Source organism: Puma concolor, chromosome C1 (genome assembly GCF_028749965.1).
Source record: "Puma concolor isolate L17-30 chromosome C1, mPumCon1.1.hap2, whole genome shotgun sequence".
Classification (NCBI taxonomy): Eukaryota; Metazoa; Chordata; class Mammalia; order Carnivora; family Felidae; genus Puma; species Puma concolor.
The window spans coordinates 71,962,393-71,981,984 of NC_141674.1; the positions used below are offsets into that span (position 1 = coordinate 71,962,393).

General features: G+C 42.8%; 1 protein-coding gene and 1 pseudogene across 3 annotated transcripts in view; one reads left to right on the top strand and one right to left on the bottom strand.

Annotated features, from left to right (window-relative positions):
• The window catches only part of DNAI3 (dynein axonemal intermediate chain 3), a 96,690-nt gene that overhangs the window by 8,112 nt on the left and 68,986 nt on the right, over positions 1 to 19,592 (top strand). Inside the window, exons 1-3 of one of the 3 annotated variants that reach the window (XM_086717435.1) lie at positions 4,703 to 4,824; positions 16,436 to 16,531; positions 16,917 to 16,955. In XM_086717435.1, the coding sequence (XP_086573561.1) occupies positions 16,450 to 16,531; positions 16,917 to 16,955 (121 nt within the window). In that variant the 5' untranslated portion in view covers positions 4,703 to 4,824; positions 16,436 to 16,449. Of the gene's footprint in view, positions 1 to 4,702; positions 4,868 to 16,435; positions 16,532 to 16,916; positions 16,956 to 19,592 lie in introns of those variants that run through there. The other 2 variants (XM_086717434.1, XM_086717436.1) reach the window with 2 other exon arrangements.
• Positions 9,911 to 11,173, bottom strand: LOC112872275 (E3 ubiquitin-protein ligase SIAH1-like; annotated as a pseudogene).

Genomic DNA, 19,592 nt, shown 5'->3' on the forward strand with positions numbered 1-19,592 from the left:
CGCGAAAAATTTGGAAGATACCTACTTTAAGTATTCCAGCAGAGGGAACAGTCAACGTAAAGCAGACGTGTGCCTGGTATGTTCGGGTAACCCCAAGAAGGCCAGTGTGTCTGCAGCAGTGTGAACCACAGAGAGGACTGGTGGGAAATGAGGCCAGTCGCAGGGGCTGGGTTATGCTGGACCACAACTGTAGGCCACTGTGAGGACTTTGGCTTTCATGTAGCGTGAAATGGGAGCCATTGGAGGGTTTCAAGCAGACGACTGGCGTGTTTTGTCATATGTTTTAAAATGTGTATCCCTCTGGCTGCAATGTTAAAAATATATCCAAAAGGATGAGAGATGGAAGCAAAGGAGTCAAGGACAACTCTTGGGTCTTGCCTGCACAGCCATAAAGATGGAATTGCCATCAACTGAGGTGAAGCAGACTGCAGGACGAGCAGCTCGGTGGGGAGAAAATAGGAGTGCGTTTTGAACGTGTGCCTGAGATGTCTACTAAGCGCTTCTCAGACTGTCAGTTGGAGGCTACTTGGTTTGGTTGGAATCCCAGCAGTTTAGGGTTCAAACAAGGACCCCTTCCTTCCCTCCCACCCTCTCTCCCTCCCAGGCACACTCATGCAGGAAAAAAAAAAAAATAATGACTCCTATTCAGGGTCTTCAACCCCTAGTTTCTGAGCTCTTTTTAAAAAATTCTTAAAAAGGGGTGGGAGGGTCATTCACTAAAATAACAATTAGCAAAGAGCCACCTTGTATCTAATTTGTCAGATTACCCTTCGGTAAATCCAATCTGAAACTTATCACAATGAACTTAAATAATCAGAGAAGTATTTTCAGCTACAAATTCTTGACTCATTACATTTTTACTCAACTAGTAAGACTGAAACTAATTTTTTGTTGTTGTTTATTTTTTTATTTTTGAGACAGAGACAGAGCATGAACGGGGGAGGGCCAGAGAGAGAGGGAGACACAGAATCTGAAACAGGCTCCAGGCTCTGAGCTGTCAGCACAGAGCCCAATGCGGGGCTCGAACTCACGGACCGCGAGATCATGACCTGAGCCGAAGTTGGACGCTTAACCGACTGAGCCACCCAGGCGCGCCTGAAACTAATTTTTAAATATCTTCACATTTTAGGCAAATTTAATTCAGCATCTCCTGGAGAGCATATCCGTGTTCACTAGTCACCATAAGAATGCTTCATTTCTGAGCACTCCCATGAAAGAACAGATATTCAGTCAATCATTTGTAATTTAAACTTGTAAAATGAAGAAATTACTAAACATTTTCCACTTAATTTCTAACTTTCTGGGTATCATGAGTTATGACTCATTCCTCCGATGGTCATCCCCTTAGGGTATCTCTAAAGAAAACATGACAAAAAGGCTTGATGTCTCATCCAAATCACAAGGTTATGATCTTTACTTCCTTAAATTTGACTGCAAAGGATTATGAATTTTTTTTTAAGAAAAGGAAATTTTTTGGAAGAATGCAAAGACACTTTTGTTAGATCAGCCTGATAGCCTTTTGTTAGATAGCTTTTTCTAGATTTGTTCTCAAGAATAATCAATTAAATAATTCAACGTATATTTTATGTTGCCATGCTAAACAATAGAGATATAAAGGAATGAGATACTATCCCTACCCTGAAATCCAGTGGCGGGGGTGGGGGGGAGGGAATCCATATAAACAAGTCATACTTGCTATAATGGAAAAACAGAGAAAAGAGTGACTCATTCTGTTGGGTGCCCGGATGGCTTTACAGAGGTGGTGATATTTGAGTTGGGTCTTGAAAAATAAATAGGCGTTTACCAGGTAATGAAGATGAAGAAAGGCACTATGATTGAGGTAGAGATAGAAGTAGAGGTGTGGGATGAATGGATGCACAGTTATTAAAGGGCGTGGCATACGGGGGGAGTAGAGAGCCCCCTGCCTCTCATCGTGGGACAAATCCCTGGGCCTGTGCAGCAGTATGCTAGTGGCTATGGAAAACCACAAGACAAGCGTGTCCCAGCTGCCTGGGGCTTCTCTGAGTTTATTCAACTTCATGTCAATTTTAGTTAACAGTAATTTTAGACATTTTCCCCAGTTTTGTTGAAATGTGACTGACATACAGCATTGAATAGAGATTTTAGACATTTTAAAAATGAAAAAAAGGGCACCTAGCTGGCTGAGTCAGAAGAGCATGAGACTCTCGATCTCGGGGTTGTGAATTCAAGTCCCACGTTGCGTGTAGAGATTATTTACATAAATAAAAAAATAAGCATGAAAATAAACATGAATATATTTGTGAAGAATACAAAAAGTCCATGCATTCTTTATATGAAACAAATACATCCCGATTTCGGAAGTCTGTTTCAAGCTGTAACTCTTATCATCAGCCTATCATCATCAAACCCTGTGGTTTCAGGCCCCTTGGCTCTTAGGGGTTTCACTTGAGAAGCACTGGACTAAAACATGGGTCGAACAGAAGAGAGAGACACGAAATGAGGTTAGAAAAATAACCCATTATCTCCTAGATATCTTTAAAGCATCTTTCAGGACTATATTTGTAGTGGGTTTCATATGCCAAATTGAGAATATTTAGGCAAGGTGATGTCAAGATTGAATCTCTGTTGTAGAACACCGTGGCAACTTGGCAAATCAATTTGAGAGGAGGAAACAGAACAAATCAAGAGACTATTACTACCATCTAGGTGAGAAATGGGGCCTTCCTGAGATATGGCAGAGGCAGTGAGGATGGCTAAGAAGAGACTATTTGAGAGATAATTTAGGAAAGGAAAATGACAGGACTTAGTGACATGTTTACTGTTGAGTACTGGGAGTCAGGAGTGATTCTCAGATTTCTAGCTTCGCAAACCCATGAGCAATGGATACTATTACCTAAGGTAGAAAATAGAGGGGAAAAAGTTTCCAAAAGTACCTCAAAGATATCTGAAAGACAATGAGTTGACTTTTGCCTCTGCTAAATTGTGATGCCTGTGGCACAGAAATTATTCATTTAATATCTTCATCTAGCAACTATTAAACACCATGAACTAAGCTAGATATGTATTTTAAAATGTCCAGTAGGTAGTGGAAAATCAGGTCTGAAAGAAATTTAAAAGATGTATAAGGCTGAAAATACAGAAATGGAAGTCACTGATGTGCTTTGCAGGATGGCAAAAGCTAAGGGGACCAGATATGCCAACAGGAGAGTACAGAGTAAGAAAAGAAGACTCACCCTGAGCCCAAGGAAAAGTAATCTTTCAGTGTCAGGGTGTAGAAGAGCCTGGGGAAAGGTCGTCACAATGTCAACATGATAAGTCCTCCTCCTAGTTTTTAAAAATGATTTCCTTAGTAAAATTTATTAGCATTTCACAAGACAAATTCTTCAGAAATTTGGAAGAATATATATGATCTTTCTACACACCGTGTGAAGTCATAGGATCATTTTCTCAAATGTCATGAATCTGTACGCCTCTTCTTAATTAAATATTTTCATTTAAATTGGCTGTAAAAAATTAATTTGGGGGCACCTGGGAGGCTCAGTCAGTTAAGCCTCTGACTCTTGATTTGGGCTCAGGTCATGATCTCATGGTTCATGGGATTGAGCCCCACATGGGGGTGTGTGCTGACAGTGTGGAGCCTGCTTGGGATTCCCTGTCTCCTCTCTCTCTGCCCCTCCCACACTCACATATGGATGTCCACTTTCTCTCAAAATAAATAAACATTTTTTTTTAAAGAGTATTTTTTTTTTATTTAAAAAAATTTTTTTTCAACGTTTATTTATTTTTGGGGGACAGAGAGAAACAGAGCATGAACGGAGGAGGGGCAAAGAGAGAGGGAGACACAGAATCGGAAACAGGCTCCAGGCTCTGAGCCATCAGCCCAGAGCCCGACGCGGGGCTCGAACTCCCGGACCGCGAGATCGTGACCTGGCTGAAGTCGGCCGCTTAACCGACTGCGCCACCCAGGCGCCCCATTAAAGAGTATTTTTTAAAGAAATCAATTTGGACTAATTACTGCAGTCAATTGTATTACTTTATTAAATTCTGCCAGCTTACAAATTAGGCAGTTTTAATTATTTTTTAACGGAAAGAAGGGAAACAACGTTCAGGGAGAGGAACTTCACTGTGTGAATCCCGTAGGACCCATAACCACAGATAAAATGAACCTTAGAGTTTCTAAGGGATTTAATCTTCTCCCCCTGAGACTTCCAGTATGAGTCAAACTATACAAAAACTATTTGGCAAGAGGAAAATGTAACACATCAGAATTCTGGGACACTCACGACACCCGATCCAGCCAGATTTTATCTTTCACATCGGAATCTAGGGCAGATTCCTGGGACGGCTACCCTGCCCCAACCGCCGATGGGGGAAGCCGAGCTGTCCTAAGGGGGTTGGAGCCCTCAATCTTCCTCCCAGCCTTCACTCCCTGCTGCTAGAGATCACACCCTAGACGGATTCATCTTTGGGTACTGTTGCACCTGGTGAGGGCAAGGCTGTCCGTCCTGGGGTCAAGCCAAGCCACCACCCTCTATACAGGAAGCCACATCGCACAACTCCTTCCCGGCCGGTGGAAAACCGAGCTGGCCCTAGTTCAAGATGCGTGACGTCCACATTACGGCAACCAATCACAAGTCTGCTCTTAAGGAGCGGGCCAGGGAGCGGACACTGTATTGGTGGTGGGGTCTTGTCAATCTCAGCAGAGGCACCGCCTCTTTCTCTTAGCAACGGATGTGTCATAGCAACAGCTTGCCGGGAGCTGCTGTTTGTCGTCTTGGGACTTCCTTTTCTGAGAGGAGAGACAAACTTCCATCTCCAGCTCCCAAAGGAGCTTTCTCCAGGGTACTGCAAAGAGGCTTTTTCCCCTTCAGTTTAGCGGTATCAGGTAAGGGACTCTGATGGGAAATCAGGCTTTCCTATCTGAATGGGAAAGGAGGCGTGGAAAACAAGTCTTTTACTCACTCTTCCCTGGGCTTTGGAACACTCGCTGGGCCAGTGATGTGCTTGATGCAGTAAAGACTGCAAAAAACTACAAAACGTTCCCTGATTTCAGAGAACTTCCAGCCTAACCAGGAGACAAAAATGGCAGTGAGAGAGCAGTTAACGACACTCTAAGAACTGTGGGGGCGGGTACTAGGGCTGTTCACAGGTAGTATATCACATTGTCTAGCACATTGCAGCGCAATGCTAGGAGCTCAATAAATGATGGCTGGCTGGCTGGCTGGCTGGCTGGCTGGCTAGATAGATAGATAGATAGATAGATAGATAGATAGATAGATAAAAAGGAAAACAGCATGATTCTGGCACAGAGATGAAAGTAGAAAAGATTAGCATGGGCTGACGTAGTTAGAGAAGTGACTTCAGGACTATTACAAATAGGCTAGAGTAGATGAAGAGTAAAGAAGATGAATGGGAGAACATTAACCCTTTGAAAGTAAGGGCCTTGTCAGATTCCTCTTATGACCTCCCGTGCCTAATTGCTGCTCAATAAATTCTCCCTCCTTCTCCATGGTGTATGTTGCTTGCTGAATGAATTCACAGCAATCTTTCAGGAAGCTCTGAGTTTGAGGCCTTCTGCATTTGCAAAGGCCTGGAATAATTACATAGAATGTGATTAGAAAGTGTCAGGGAGAGGTGCCTGGGTGGCTCAGTCAGTCAACTGACTCTTGATTTCATCTCAGATCATGATCTCAAGGTTGGTGGGTTCAAGCCCAGCTTCCAGATCCTCGCTGACAGTGCGGAGCCTGTGTGGGAGTCTTTTTCCCTCCCTCTCTCTGCCCCTCCCTGACTTGTACTCTCTGTCTCTCTCAAAATAAACAAACTAAAAAAAAAAAGTGTCAGGGGAAACGAGATTCTTTCAGCCTGAGTGAGAAAGCTGGGGAGGCTTCAGAGAGAAGGTCACACTGGAGTTGAGACTTGAAGAATGAGTAGGATTTAAGCAGAGAAATGTATGCATGGTGGGGAGCAGGAGGGGTGAAGAGGGAAGGGGGTCCCCAGAGAGGAAGATGGGAAGGTATGGGGGCTATTTGGAGGACGTGAATAATCCTGTGAGTAGAAACTGGAAGGAGGATGTGGTGAGGCAGGCTGTGAAGGGGGTTGCAGGTGATGTGTACAAGTTTAGATTTGATCCTGCTTTGCAAAGTCTTATCTGCAGACTACTAGTGCAAGACTACTTTATAGTCATGTTTAAAAGGCAGAGTCCTAGGCTCACCCCAACCTGCAGAATCACTGTAGGTCCAGAAAATTTGCTTTTTTTTTTTTTTCAACGTTTATTTATTTTTGGGACAGAGAGAGACAGAGCATGAACGGGGGAGGGGCAGAGAGAGAGGGAGACACAGAATCGGAAACAGGCTCCAGGCTCTGAGCCATCAGCCCAGAGCCCGACGCGGGGCTCGAACTCACGGACCGCGAGATCGTGACCTGGCTGAAGTCGGACGCTTAACCGACTGCGCCACCCAGGCGCCCCTGGAAAATTTGCTTTTGTAATGAGCTCCATGTCTACACTGCTGGAGGAGAATGCCACTGTGGACAGTTGGGACCCACATTGTATTCCGCAGTACACAGGGAAGTGACTGGTTATGATCTGCGTTTTAGAAAGAGAGCTCTGAAGGCCTGCCCTGAGAATAACTGTTCTGGCTGAAACAGAGGCATTGAAGCAAGTGAAATGTTCCTAATCTGTGGGAGGAGGGGAATCTGTGGATTAAAAATAAATTACCTATTTACTAACCACTTATTGAAAAGTATGCGGTTGGTAACAAACCACAGCAGTATTGGCACGACATGTGACTTTGTCACCAAAAGAAATTACGGCTCTTTTCATATTGTATTATGGATGTTACAGATGTATTTCTTATGCTCATCCCTTCTTCAAAGTCAAGGTAGTAATTAGAACCACTGCTAGATCTTATTATTTAATGTGTTAATGAAGAAGCACATGAGTTATTATATCATAATTTTAAAAATAGTTTGATAACTGTCTCCCTTGTAATCTCACGTTTTTGTTTGAAGCATAGGCGTCCCCAAGCTGCCAAAGGGGTTGATGGCACAAATTAGTTAGGAACTACTGGTATGAGAGGACACGTGGAAGGCCTGAACCAGAGGAGGCCGTGGCAAGGAAGGCATGGAATTCAGGAGAAATTTCAAAGGCAGAAGTGATGGGAGAGCGTCTACTTAAATAAGTAAATATCCAGTCTTGGAAAGAGGTAGAAGTAAGCTGGAAGGACAGAACAAGAGTAGTAGACCAATGGGAAACACTGTAGGAACAGTTACGTCTGGAGGGTGGAAGCTGTGAACTTGTCAGAAGATGGTGATGAGCCTAGGAGAACCTTAAAGCTAAGTCAGGGTCTTGGTGGAGACTGACCAAGAAGCAGCAGTTCTTGAAGACATTTACCAGCCTCCCAAGATGTTAGTCTTGGATCTCATTCTAAATCCCTTTAAAAAGGGGGGCAGGGGGAGGCATATGATGAGCTTACAAACAGTTTGGGAAGAGAAAAGAGGACGATGACCACCCAGGTAAGGTCAGCTAATTGCTAATTGAAGTACACCTGGGGAAGTAATACTTTCTAAGGTGTGAGAAGGTGCCAGTGCTACAGGTCTTCTCAGAATTAAAGATCTCACAGCTGGGAGCAAGCCACACATACAGGTGACAAAAGAGAACGTGTAAACAGGTGTATGTGTCTCAGCAGAACAGAAAGAAGAAAGGAAGCTTAATAACTGTTCAAATCGCTGCGTTATATCATTTGTAATTTGCCACTTATCTCTTCATCTGCGGTAGTTATCTTCCTGAATAGAAGCATCATAAAAAGATACAGTCATGAACAAGTCTTGAAAGTTAGTTGGAACCATGTCCTAGACCGCTCCAAATGCAAGGCTCCTCCGAGTCAGTAAAGCACCATCACAGGTTTTCAGCTATTACCCAGGGGACTTACCCAGTACTTGCTTGCCACTCCCTAATGCCTTTGCTGTTAACCTGGAAGGTAGGAAATGTGTCCTTGGGGCACTTGGCTGGCTGCCTCAGTCTCTAGAGCATGCGACTCTTGATCTTGGGGTTGTGAGTTCGAGCCCCATGTTGGGTGTGGAGATTACTTAAAAGTGAAATCTTAAAAAAAAAAAAAAAAAGAAGGAAAAGAAGCAAAATGAGATTCTGGAATGGGTGGATTAATTTACAAAGCATATAAGCAGTTTTAATATCAAAAATATTTAAATGGAACGATTAAATATTTATAAGTATTATAGTTTACAAATTCTGTTTTGAAATTCTGTCAGTTATAGTGGCTTTGAAACCAAATGTGATACAGGCTACTGGAATAGGTGAATCTTTTATTTTAGGAATAGATGAAGGATCTCTTCTGCATCTCTCAACAAGAATTAAATGTGGTGAGCATTTCAGAGTCACCTTAACAAAGTAATATCTGTATTGAAAAATTCTTATGACCTTTTAGTAGTCAATTTAATGTGAAAACCTGGAAAATATAATATAGCATATTCACTCCATGAAATATGCAATTTTATGAAAAAGTTCTTAGTAAGACCTGCTGTAATTTTAAAGTAACATCTTTTTTGGGGGGCGCCTGCATGGCTCAGTCGGTTAAACGCTGGCTTCAGCTCAGGTCATGATCTCATGGTTTATGAGTTCAAGCCCTACGTTGGGCTCTGTGCTGACAGCTCAGCCTGGAGCCTGCTTCAGATTCTGTGTTTCCCTCTCTCTCTGCCTCTCCCCCACTCCTGCTGTCTCTCTCACTCTCAAAAATAAATAAACATTAAAAAAATAAAGTAACATCTTTTTTTAATTTGCCAGATATTCTTTTAATGAGAACTAGAAAAGACCACATTTTCTGCAAACTGCCTTTTTTTAAACAAACGATTTGCTTTTGATTACAAATACTGTGTAAGATAATGCCTTCTTTTGCAAAACCAATAAATACAAGAAAAAATTTTAAGCATGTGATTTGCTCAAGATATTTGGAAGGAAAAAAAAGCCTGATTTTTTTTCCGGTATGAAAAAAAAAATCAGTATACCCTAACCTTTCAAGGAATAAGTTCAAAGATATGACTCGACTGGAGACAAAGAAAGAGAGAGAGAAAAGACAGAGACCATTTTATAACTGCTTTAAATACCTTCTGATAATTATTCTGATGTTACCTTTCCTTTCTGGAATTCGTATCTTCAAAAAAGAGTTGAATTTAAAATATTTCTAATGAGGGGCGTCTGGGTGGCTCGGTCGGTTAGGCATCCAACTTCAGCTCAGGTCATGGTCTCACGGTCCGTGAGTTTGAGCCCCGTGTCGGGCTCTGTGCTGACCACTCAGAGCCTGGAGCCTGTTTCAGATTCTGTGTCTCCCTCTCTCTCTGGCCCTCCCCTGTTCATGCTCTGTCTCTCTCTGTCTCAAAAATAAGTAAACGTTAAAAAAAATTTTTTTTTAAATTAAATAAATATTTCTAATGAACTGATTAATGGGGGAAAAGAAAATGCATACTGAACACATATGTAGAAACTTTACCATAAGCAATTATGTATATCAAAGACACTAACTTTAAAAAGATACAAAAAAGGTGAGAAAAACCTGAATTACAGAAAAGAAAATCAAATATAATGAAAAACTAGAATAAAAATTAGCAAATACACGCACAAAATATATACACATACAGCAGCACTATGTGTTGACTCACAAAGGGAAAAGCAGTGGTCCAAGAGCACTCAACATGGCTTGTCAGATAAAGAAACACACACAAGCTCAGGTGCCCACACACAAAACAAAAACCCGGTACAACAGAACACTCAATCTATAACACAAATTCAGAATTATTTTACAGTGCTTCCTTTCTTAATACAAAGGTACCCATCTTGAGTGTGTATGTATATGTGTGTGTGTGTGTGTGTGTATGTATGTGTGTGTATATATATATATATACACACACATACATACACACACATACTTTTTCAGTGGTTTACTGTAGACTTATTTTTAATTAGTGTTATTACATGCAACTGTTTCCTGTATTTAACAGCCTTTTTATTTACCTTCACGTGTCTAGCTTCCACCTATCAAAAGTTTCAGGTTGGCAGGCAGACGGGTGCCTTATTCTCTGTGAAACTGAATGCAGTGGTTTTAAACACTGGCCAGAACAAGTTTGGTTGCCAGTTCAACACATGGAAATAGTTACATTGATGCCTAAGTTGCCATTTTCTGTAGAAAGGTGTGCAATGCTCGTGTCAAAAGACGAGGCAGTCGCTATTCATAATGGCTGTTGCAATTCCCTCAGGAATAGATTGCCGGGCCGCTTCCCAAGTCAATCGCCGCCTAGGACCGTTTAGCTCAAGTCGATAAGCAAAAATTTCAGTTTACTTGCGTGTTCCTATCAGCTATACAATTGCAAAGAACCACTGGTGGCCGTCGGACTTTTCCTTTTTCTCCAGGACTAACATGAAGTGAAAGCCAAAACAGGACTGCATCATCACCCTGTCAACAGCGCCAGTGTAGCAAGGAAAACTATATTCTTTCCCTGTAGGGCTGTAATGGACTTTGCCGATGCATCACATAGGGGCTTGACAGCATCCAAAGAGCCTTGCCATTTGCAGGAAGCACCAGGGCACGGACACAAACAAGGCCTAAACTCACGGAGCTCTTCATGGTCTGCTTTCTGTGTGTGTGGCAGAGGTATCGCTCCTCCAGGAGAGGCATATTTACAGGGGGAAAGCACGGGAACTGGCCACTTCCTCCAGGGCCAAGTTGCGAGGGGATCCCAACAGCCCCAGCAGGTTGGACAACATGTGAGCTTTTGGGCAACAGTTGCTACAAACGAGATGGCCACTCTGACAGTGAAGAATGGGTGGTAGCGCGTAGCCACAGCAGACAGGACACTCAAAAAGACCCGCCCGGTCATTCTTGGATGCAGTTGTGCCAGTCAGGGCAGGCACCCTCTGGGACGCTGCACACTTGGAGGTTCCAGCAGGGAATGCTGGTGCAGCCTGGCGGCTCATTTCCGTGGGCGGAGAACCTCGGCCCGGTCCCGGCTCAAACGCGCTCCGTGGCCACCGCGAACCGCCACCGCCTCTTCCCCGTGTGGGCACCAACGGGACACCCAGACAGGACACCCTGGGCCGCTGCAGCTCGAGAGCGCGCCCCGCAAAGGCTGCCCCGGCTCCCCCTGGCGGCGAGCCGCCGTCCTGTCGCGCGTCCTTAAAGTAACGTCTTTTATTTGGGATTTGTTTTTTAAAAGAAAATCTGCATAAGAAATTAACGTCGAATAAATAAGTGTCTCTTTTGAAGTGACGTAGAGTACTTCATACATTTCATCTAGAGATCTTCAGTTAAAACGGATTTGTTTTCTTGACACAATATTGGTAGGGTTTCTATTATTTAAAGTGACTAAAATAAACTATGAAATTTTGCCTGAGACGCAAATACAATGTAAAGTAGCTACTCCCAAAGTAAATAATTTTCTTTTCAGTTTAGACTATATTCAACAGGCTGGCCTCAGCTAATGAATTTTTCCATCTATGATGCAGCTTAGATACTGTGCTTTTAATTAAGAATAATTAGGACCTAAAAGCCTATAGAACAACCTGGTCTTCCTTTTTCCTTGGTCACTAGACAATATGTTAGACACAGGAGTTAATATTTGTGAAAATAGTAAATGAGCTATTCTGGTAAGGAAGCACACACATTTACTGTTTAACCCAGTTTTGTTACCTAATGTACTGCTGGGAAATTGACTTTGTTTTCCCCTGCATATTGGAAACTGAACCAGATTACCCACAGTTCGTTTAATAGCAGCCTTTGAAAAAAGTGGGCACATGTGATTACTTAGACTATTTCTTGGGATGATTGTGTTAGATTGATACCTATATATTCAAGCTTAATGCCAACACGGCATCTCCTAATCCCTGGAAACAGTGAATATTTTAACATACATAGCAAACAGGAATTAAAGTTGCAGATGAAATTAAAACTGCTAATTAGCTGACCACAAAATAAAGTATCTTATATTAACTCGATGGGCACAGTGTAATCACAAGGGTCCTTAAAAAAGTAGAAGTGGGGGGGCACCTGGGTGGCTCAGTAGGTTAAGCATCTGACTCTTGGTTTCAGCTCAAGTCATTATCTCACTGTTCATGAGTTCGAGCATAGCATTGGGCTCCACATTGATAGCACGGAGCCTGTTTGGGATTCTCTCTCTCCCTTTCTCTTTGCCCTTCCCCTGCTCGCTCTCTCTGTGTCTCTCTCTCTCTCCCTCAAAATATATAAACTTTTTTTAAAAAAGTGGAAGTGGGAGGGGCACCTGGGTGACTCAGTCAGTTAAACGTCTGACTTCAGCTCAGGTCATGATCTCATGGTTTGTGAGTTCGAGCCCTGAGTTGGGCTCTGTGCTGACAGCTCAGAGCTTGGGGCCTGCTTCAGATTCTGTGTCTCCCTCTCTCTCTGCCCCTCCCCTACTCATGCTCTGTCTCTGTCTCTCAAAAATAAATAAACACTAAAAAAATAAATAAGTGGAAGTGGGAGAAGAAAAGGTCAGAGTATGCTATGTGAGAGAGATCTAACCCACCGTTGCTGGCTTTGAAGATGGAGGAAGAGGGCCCACAAGCCAAGAAATACCAATGGCCTCTTGAGTCAGAAAAGGCAAGGAAACAGATTCTCCCATAAGATGCTAGAATGAATGGAACACAGTCTTGTGACACCTTGATTTTAGCCCAGTGAGAGCCATGTCAGACTTCTGAGCTACAGAACTGTTAGGTAATGAGTTTTGTGTTAAGACACTAAGTTTCTGATAATTTGTTAGAGCAGCAATAGAAAGCTAAAACAGCATGCATACAGGTGATTCCACAGATCTCAGGCAAAAGCCTTTTGTCCAGACTGGAAATCCATATGCTAAGATGGCAGAAGGAAAGGGGACACCAAGGAATCATTAGTCCAGCATTTTTTTAGAATGTCCGCTGTGCCAGTTATGGAGTTCGCAGTCTACAGACCAACTTCACATGCCTTAAATTGAGTTTTTGACTTTCCCTTTCAAATCTACTCCTCCCCTGGGATCCCCATCTCAATAAACAGCAGTCCCATGCTTTCAATCCTTTGGGTCAAACTTATAGCAGGCATCCTTGGTCCTGTTTATTCTCTTAGACTCTATAGCCAAGTCGTCAGCAAATCCCATTGGCTCTACTTACAAAATATGTGCAGAGCCCAACCACTTTGCATTCCACACTCACCTCCCTGATCTAAGCTGCCATCACTTCTCCCCTGGATTGCTGACTGTTCCTTAATTGGATTCTCTGCTTCAACTCTTTCTTCACTGCAGTCCTCACAACACAGCAGCCACAGGGCTGTTAAAATGTGACTCAGATCAGGTAAAGAAACTCAGCTCAAAACCATCCAATAGCTCCCCGCCCCCCCCCCATTCAGAGTAAAAGCAAAGTCCTTACACATGACCCAGACCCCTTGTGGCATGTTACATACTTGTCCACAACTATTTTGGCGCCAATTCTTACCTCCCTCCCCTGCACAAGGATCATGTGTGCATTCCTCCCCATTATCGGGATTAGCTGCGTGACTTGCTTGGACCAGTGGAATAGCAGAGAGGACAGTGTGCCAGTGCCACGGGGAAGATTTGGGAGGCATTACACAGCTTGGGGAGCTCTCTTGCCTTCTACTCTGCCGTGAAAGTAGAGGCTGTCACACAGGGGCCGCTCCTCCAGCCCGAGTCCCAGAATAAGACTTGAAGCAGCAGCTGACCCACAGCCACAACACAGAGCCAAAGAAGAAATTTGTGGCTGCTTGTTACTGAGACTTATGGCCATCGCAAAGCTGACTACTGTGTACCTACCTCATCACCTCTCTCACCAGCTTCATCTCCTGGTCTTCCCTTACTCACTCCGTTCCAGCCATTATGGCCTTCCTGCTGTTTTCTAAATGTGCCAAGCATATTCCTGCCCTAGAACATTTGCACTTACTATTTCCTCTGCCTGGAAACACCCTTTGTCCCCAGATATCTGCATTTCTGGCTCACCCCGCCCCCCCTTTTCTTAGGACTTCGCTCCCATGTCACTTCAGTGATGTCTTCCCTGATAGTCCAATATAAAATTGCAACTTCCCTACTCCTACAATTCCTCTCCCCTTACTACTTGACTTCTCTCTGTAACAGTTATGACCGTCTAAAATACTGATGATTTTGCTCGTTTGTTTGCTCTCTTTCCTCTAGAATGTAAGCTCTATCAGAGAAAGGCTTTTGCCTATTTTGTTCACTGCTGTATTCCTAACACCTAGGACAGCATCTGGTGCATCTAAATTGCTCCATAAATATTTGTGGAATGAATAGTGGTGGTGGTGGTGATGGTATGTGTGTTGTCTATGTGCTTAGGGTGAGTCCAGCTGGTATCTGGAGAGTTTTGAGTATCTTATTTTTAAAGTTTACTTATTTAGTTTTGAGAGAGACAGAGAAAGTGAGAGACCTTGAGCCCGGGGGTGGGGGATGGGGGGCAGGCAGAGAGAGGGGTTGAGAGAGAGAATCCCCGACAGTCAAAGCCCAAATATAGGGCTCGAACTCACAAAACTGTGAGAGCATGACCTGAGCAGAAATCAACAATCAGATGCTTAACCAACTGAGCCACCCAGGCGTGCTTGAGTATTCTAAGTCAAATGGTGCTGGAATAAAATATGGAGAGGGGTACACTGATAAAGAATTTTCTGAATAAAGTACTAGGTCCAAGGTTTGAAATTATAGTGAGGCTGAGAAGTGGGATTGAGGATACCTGACAGTCTAAAAAGCTGGATCAGAACCATTCATTGGGTTTAAAAAGTAGGAATTCCCAAGTTGTCAGAATCATAAAATGCTGATTAAATCATAACATCACACCTTTCTAGGTAAAGGCAATGATTTTAAAGAATTTCATTTGTGATGAAACACAGCAAACAGTTACCACTGAAACCCAAGGGATAGTCTTGTGCAAAGATGAAAATTGGGGGCATTGGGACCACACTGGGGGTGCTCTCACCCTGACTCTACCGCTCACGCTCTGTGTATCCCTTCAGGCAAGTTTCCCGGCCTCTGTTGTCATCTTATAAAATGAGGATGAAGAGAACACTTTTCATAAAATGCTTACCTAAAAGGGTGATTCAAATTAAATAAATAATACACGTGAAGCACTTAGAACTGTGCCTGGCACATAGTAAGCACTCAACAAACGTGAGCTATCACTATTACCTTTTGAAAAAATACATGTGAAGGGTCTGAAGTGAAAAATGTATATCACAAACACAAACCCACGCTTTGGACCAGATTTAGTAATCAAGGAACTAGAAAGAAAATGAAACTCAGGATATTCTGACTGGGGTTTATGAAATAATTTTCAGTCTGTGTTTGTTTATAAAACAAGGCAAGCCAGTCTGATTGACATGACTGAGTCAAGGTGAATGCAATTTTATTTCATTATATGTTCACAATTGCCTTATGAGGTAGGTTTTATTGTCATCATCCCCATTAAACCTGAATAAACTAAGGGATGCCTGGTTGGCTCAGTTGCTTAAGCGTCTGACTCTTGATCTCAGCTAAGGTCGTGATCTCGCAGTTCATGGGTTCGAGCCCTCCATCAGGCTCTGCGCTGACCAGGAGGAGCCTGCTTGGGATTCTTTCTCCTTTCCTGTCTCTCTGCCCCTCCCCTGACCAAGCTCGCATGTGCACGTACTCTATCAAAATAAATAAACTTGAAAAAAACAAACATGAATAAACTGAGACTCAGATGGTATTTAGTTTGCCAAGGATCACACAGCTGCTAAAAGGCAAAGTCTATTTTTCAACCTTGCTGCTTAGCCTCCTGAAATTGTACTCCTAACCATCTAACAAGATGAGACAGGGGTGACCATTGAGATGACAAGGATTTGATGTGATAGCAAATGACCTCAGCCAAAACTGATGATCAGTTCCACAGAGAACCTTTGGAGGCACTCTCTGACAGCACAAAGAAGGACACAGTGGGTAGAGGTCCACATGCTAGGATAAAAGTACTGCTTAAATGATACAAATTTTAAAAATTATGAACATGTATGTATGTTGTGGGCCCGTGGACTTTGAGCCTGCCTTCGTTGCTGAGGCACCTGGTGGGGAGCTGGGCAGAGGGCAGCAGACACTAACTCCCTGGAATGGGAACAGCAGCGAGAGGCGGGGGGCCAGTATCCCCCATCGTGCTTCCATGGCAGGGCCTATGGCTGAAGCCTGGAAGGGCTGGCAGGTCACTTCCATTCGCTTCAGCTGAATGGCTCCCTTGGAATGGCAAGACCTTACCAGTAAGATTGTTGTTGCGATCAACCTTTGGTCACAGAACACCCATCCTATGAAGATACACGTTGATTTAGCTAAAGGTAAAGCTTAGAAAACATATTCTTCTCATGTTTTACTAAATGGTAATGCTGACTATTTGAAACTGTAAAACAGAATTTACTAATGACATTATCTCTTTATACAGCCTAAGTCAGAACCATGGCTCCAAAATCTCAAAAACAAAAGAGTGCTGGTGGCCACAAAAACACAAAACGGAGCAAAACCAAACAGATATTACCTGGTAGGATTGTTTTTTCATTAATGGGATTTTTTATGGATTTAGTATCTGTATATATATTAGCAGCCAAAATGATTGTGGTTTTCTGTATCAAATAAGGAAATATGTTTGCTGTCATAAAGTCAAACACATATGGAATTTAGAGTATAGACATTTATTCTTTTATTTCATTGCAACATCCATTATATGCCATAGCATTTCATGAAGACATAATTCTGTGAAAAAAGATAATTATTCAGATTCTATTTAAGCATTTATAAAATAGTTTAAAACTTCATTGTGTACTTGTGTTTATGTTTTGTGCTTTGAGGCTTGGTAAAAGATTGTGATAAATTAAGATGCTTATGTGTCAAAAATGTAAATTTGACATCATTTCATTATATTCTAGACAGGGAAGAAGTGGAACCTGTTACTATGGAGAGCATGGGTAAGTGGAAGTATAATTTAGAATTTATGCTCCTAGTTTTATGATATTTTAAAATGCAATAAGCAAACAAAAATACAAATCGACGTGTTGAAGATACACGTGGGCTAAAATTATGTCATTTAGAATCTAAAATGAAAAATGTTACAGAAAGAATAAACAGTAAGAGAAGAGAGAATTTCAAACAGAAATAGACTTGAACCTAGCAGTCCCTTACAAATCGAATATGGTGTGGTTACTAAAGAGACTCTAAAGTGTTGTGAGTCTGCAAGCTATTGCTTTTATTAGAATAATATTTTTTAAGGGGCGCCTGGGTGGCACAGTCGGTTAAGCGTCCGACTTCAGCCAGGTCACGATCTCGCGGTCCGTGGGTTCGAGCCCCACGTCAGGCTCTGGGCTGATGGCTCAGAGCCTGGAGCCTGTTTCCGATTCTGTGTCTCCCTCTCTCTCTGCCCCTCCCCTGTTCATGCTCTGTCTCTCTCTGTCCCAAAAATAAATAAACGTTGAAAAAAAAAAAAGAATAATATTTTTTAAGACTCTGGCTCATGGGCAATATTTATCTGTACTTCATGGTAAGATTCCACTATTTCAAGTAAAGAGGCTGGTTTTTAAGCAAATAAACTAGAACTTAGCCAACCAAATTAATGCCGTCCCTTCTTTCAGAGGCTAAATAATCTTATTCCAGTAGGACCTTTTGTATTGGTTGTTGTTGTTGAAACTTTCCTCTTAGTTTTGACTTGGGTGATGCACTTCATGTTTAGAAACAGAGAGGAAACAGTGAGGGTTAGGGAGAAGGAAGAGCTAAAAGCCTTGAAGGCTGTTCTGAGGGTTCTTTTAGTCAAGTAGGGTAGGAGCTATTGGCGGTATTTGAGCAGAGGAGTGATGGGATCTGACTTGTTTGTTTTTTTTTTATTTATTTAAAAAAGTTTTTTAATGTTTACTTCTTTCTGAGAGACAGAGTGCAAGCTGGGGAGGAGCAGAGAAAGAAACACACACAGAATCTGAAGCAGGCTCCAGGCTCTGAGCTGTCAGCACAGAGACTGATGTGGGGCTCGAACTCACAAACTGTGAGATCATGACCTGAGCCACTTAACCGACTGAGCCAACCAGGCGCCCCTAACCTGACTTGTTTTTAAAGTGTCACCCTGGCTACTCAGCTGAGAATGTCAGGGACAGAAGCAGAGGGCAGTCAGGAAGCTTTTGCAGCAATCTAGGAAGGGATGATGGAGACTTGAGCCAGGTTGGTAGAGGGGTGGAGGTGGGGAGATGATGAGAGGATGTCAGCTGACAGTAAATGGCACTGGAACAGGGCACGCTGCCCAATAAATGACTTACTGAATTAATGAATGTACCACTCAGACACTTGGAAGTCATCTTTGACACCTTTCTCCCCCTTAACACTTTCCCATCTAAACATTCTCCTTCTGTCAATTCCGCCTCTAAAGTATATCCCATCCACTTCAAATTATCTCCACCTCTGCAACCTTAGTCCAGACCGCCACATCTCTCACTCCAATTGTTTCCCTAGCCCCTAACTGCTATTACTGCCTCCACTCAGCCTCCTTCAATCCATTCTGCACACCACGTGGCCAGGTCTCTTTCCTGCTTAAACTCTCCCATGGCTTTACTCTATCATTATAGTGGTCCTGGCTCCACTTTCCTCTCTGACCCATTTCTCCATCCTCTCCCCACTCCCAACCACCACACCTGCCTGCCTACAGTCCACCAGCCTTGCTTAGCACAGAGCATACCAAAATTATTCCTGCCTCAGGCCCTTTGTTCTTGCTGCTCCTGATACCTGGATAGATCTTTTGCCAGATCTTTATGCAACTCTCTCCTTTTCATCATTCAGATCTAGACTCCAATCCCACTCCTGCCAGAGGCCTTTCTTGTCCTCTCCTTCACTTAGCACCATGTTATTGCCTTCTTAGCACTTATCCTAAGGCTGAAATTAAAGTACAGCTGAGTCTTGTTTTTCTTGGAAGTTCTGCACAGTTGCTGCGAATACTGAATTAGCAAATACTGAGCTAGTGCTCCTAGGGTAAATACAGAGGGGTTCCTGTCAGCCTCTGGTCACAACATTTTCATTAGCCAATCGATACATAACCTTGTTTTATGTGTGTTTCTGTTTAAAGACACCTTATTAAATGTATATTGTTGATTCGTTAACGTGGGACTCACAGCCAACAGCACTACAGCCCGTGCCTGAGCAATGCTTATCTAATATACGTATTTTCTCCACAAGGCATATCCCAGCCTTCTTGCATTTAGGAATGCTGAACAGCACTTTACCACTATGCTTGGGAGATATTTTAACTGGCAAAAATCGCCAATAAAAAGGCACAAAAATAGGAAGAATGTGGCACTAAATAGACAGCGGGAAGGACATCTGTTTACTGTTTGACAGCTGACACAAGATGGCAGAGCATCACCGTGTTTGACCCCGGCTGGGACCGTGCACATAAGGCAACTCAAAGTTTTTGCCACTATAAGCATGGCCGCTAATGATGGCAAAAAGCACTGCGACTGTTGATGTCGGGGTTACAAATAAGTTTTAGCAAGTGAATCTGCAAATATAAAATCTGTGAATAATGAAGACGGGCTGTATTTATTTGTTTATGCATTTATAACCTATTTTCA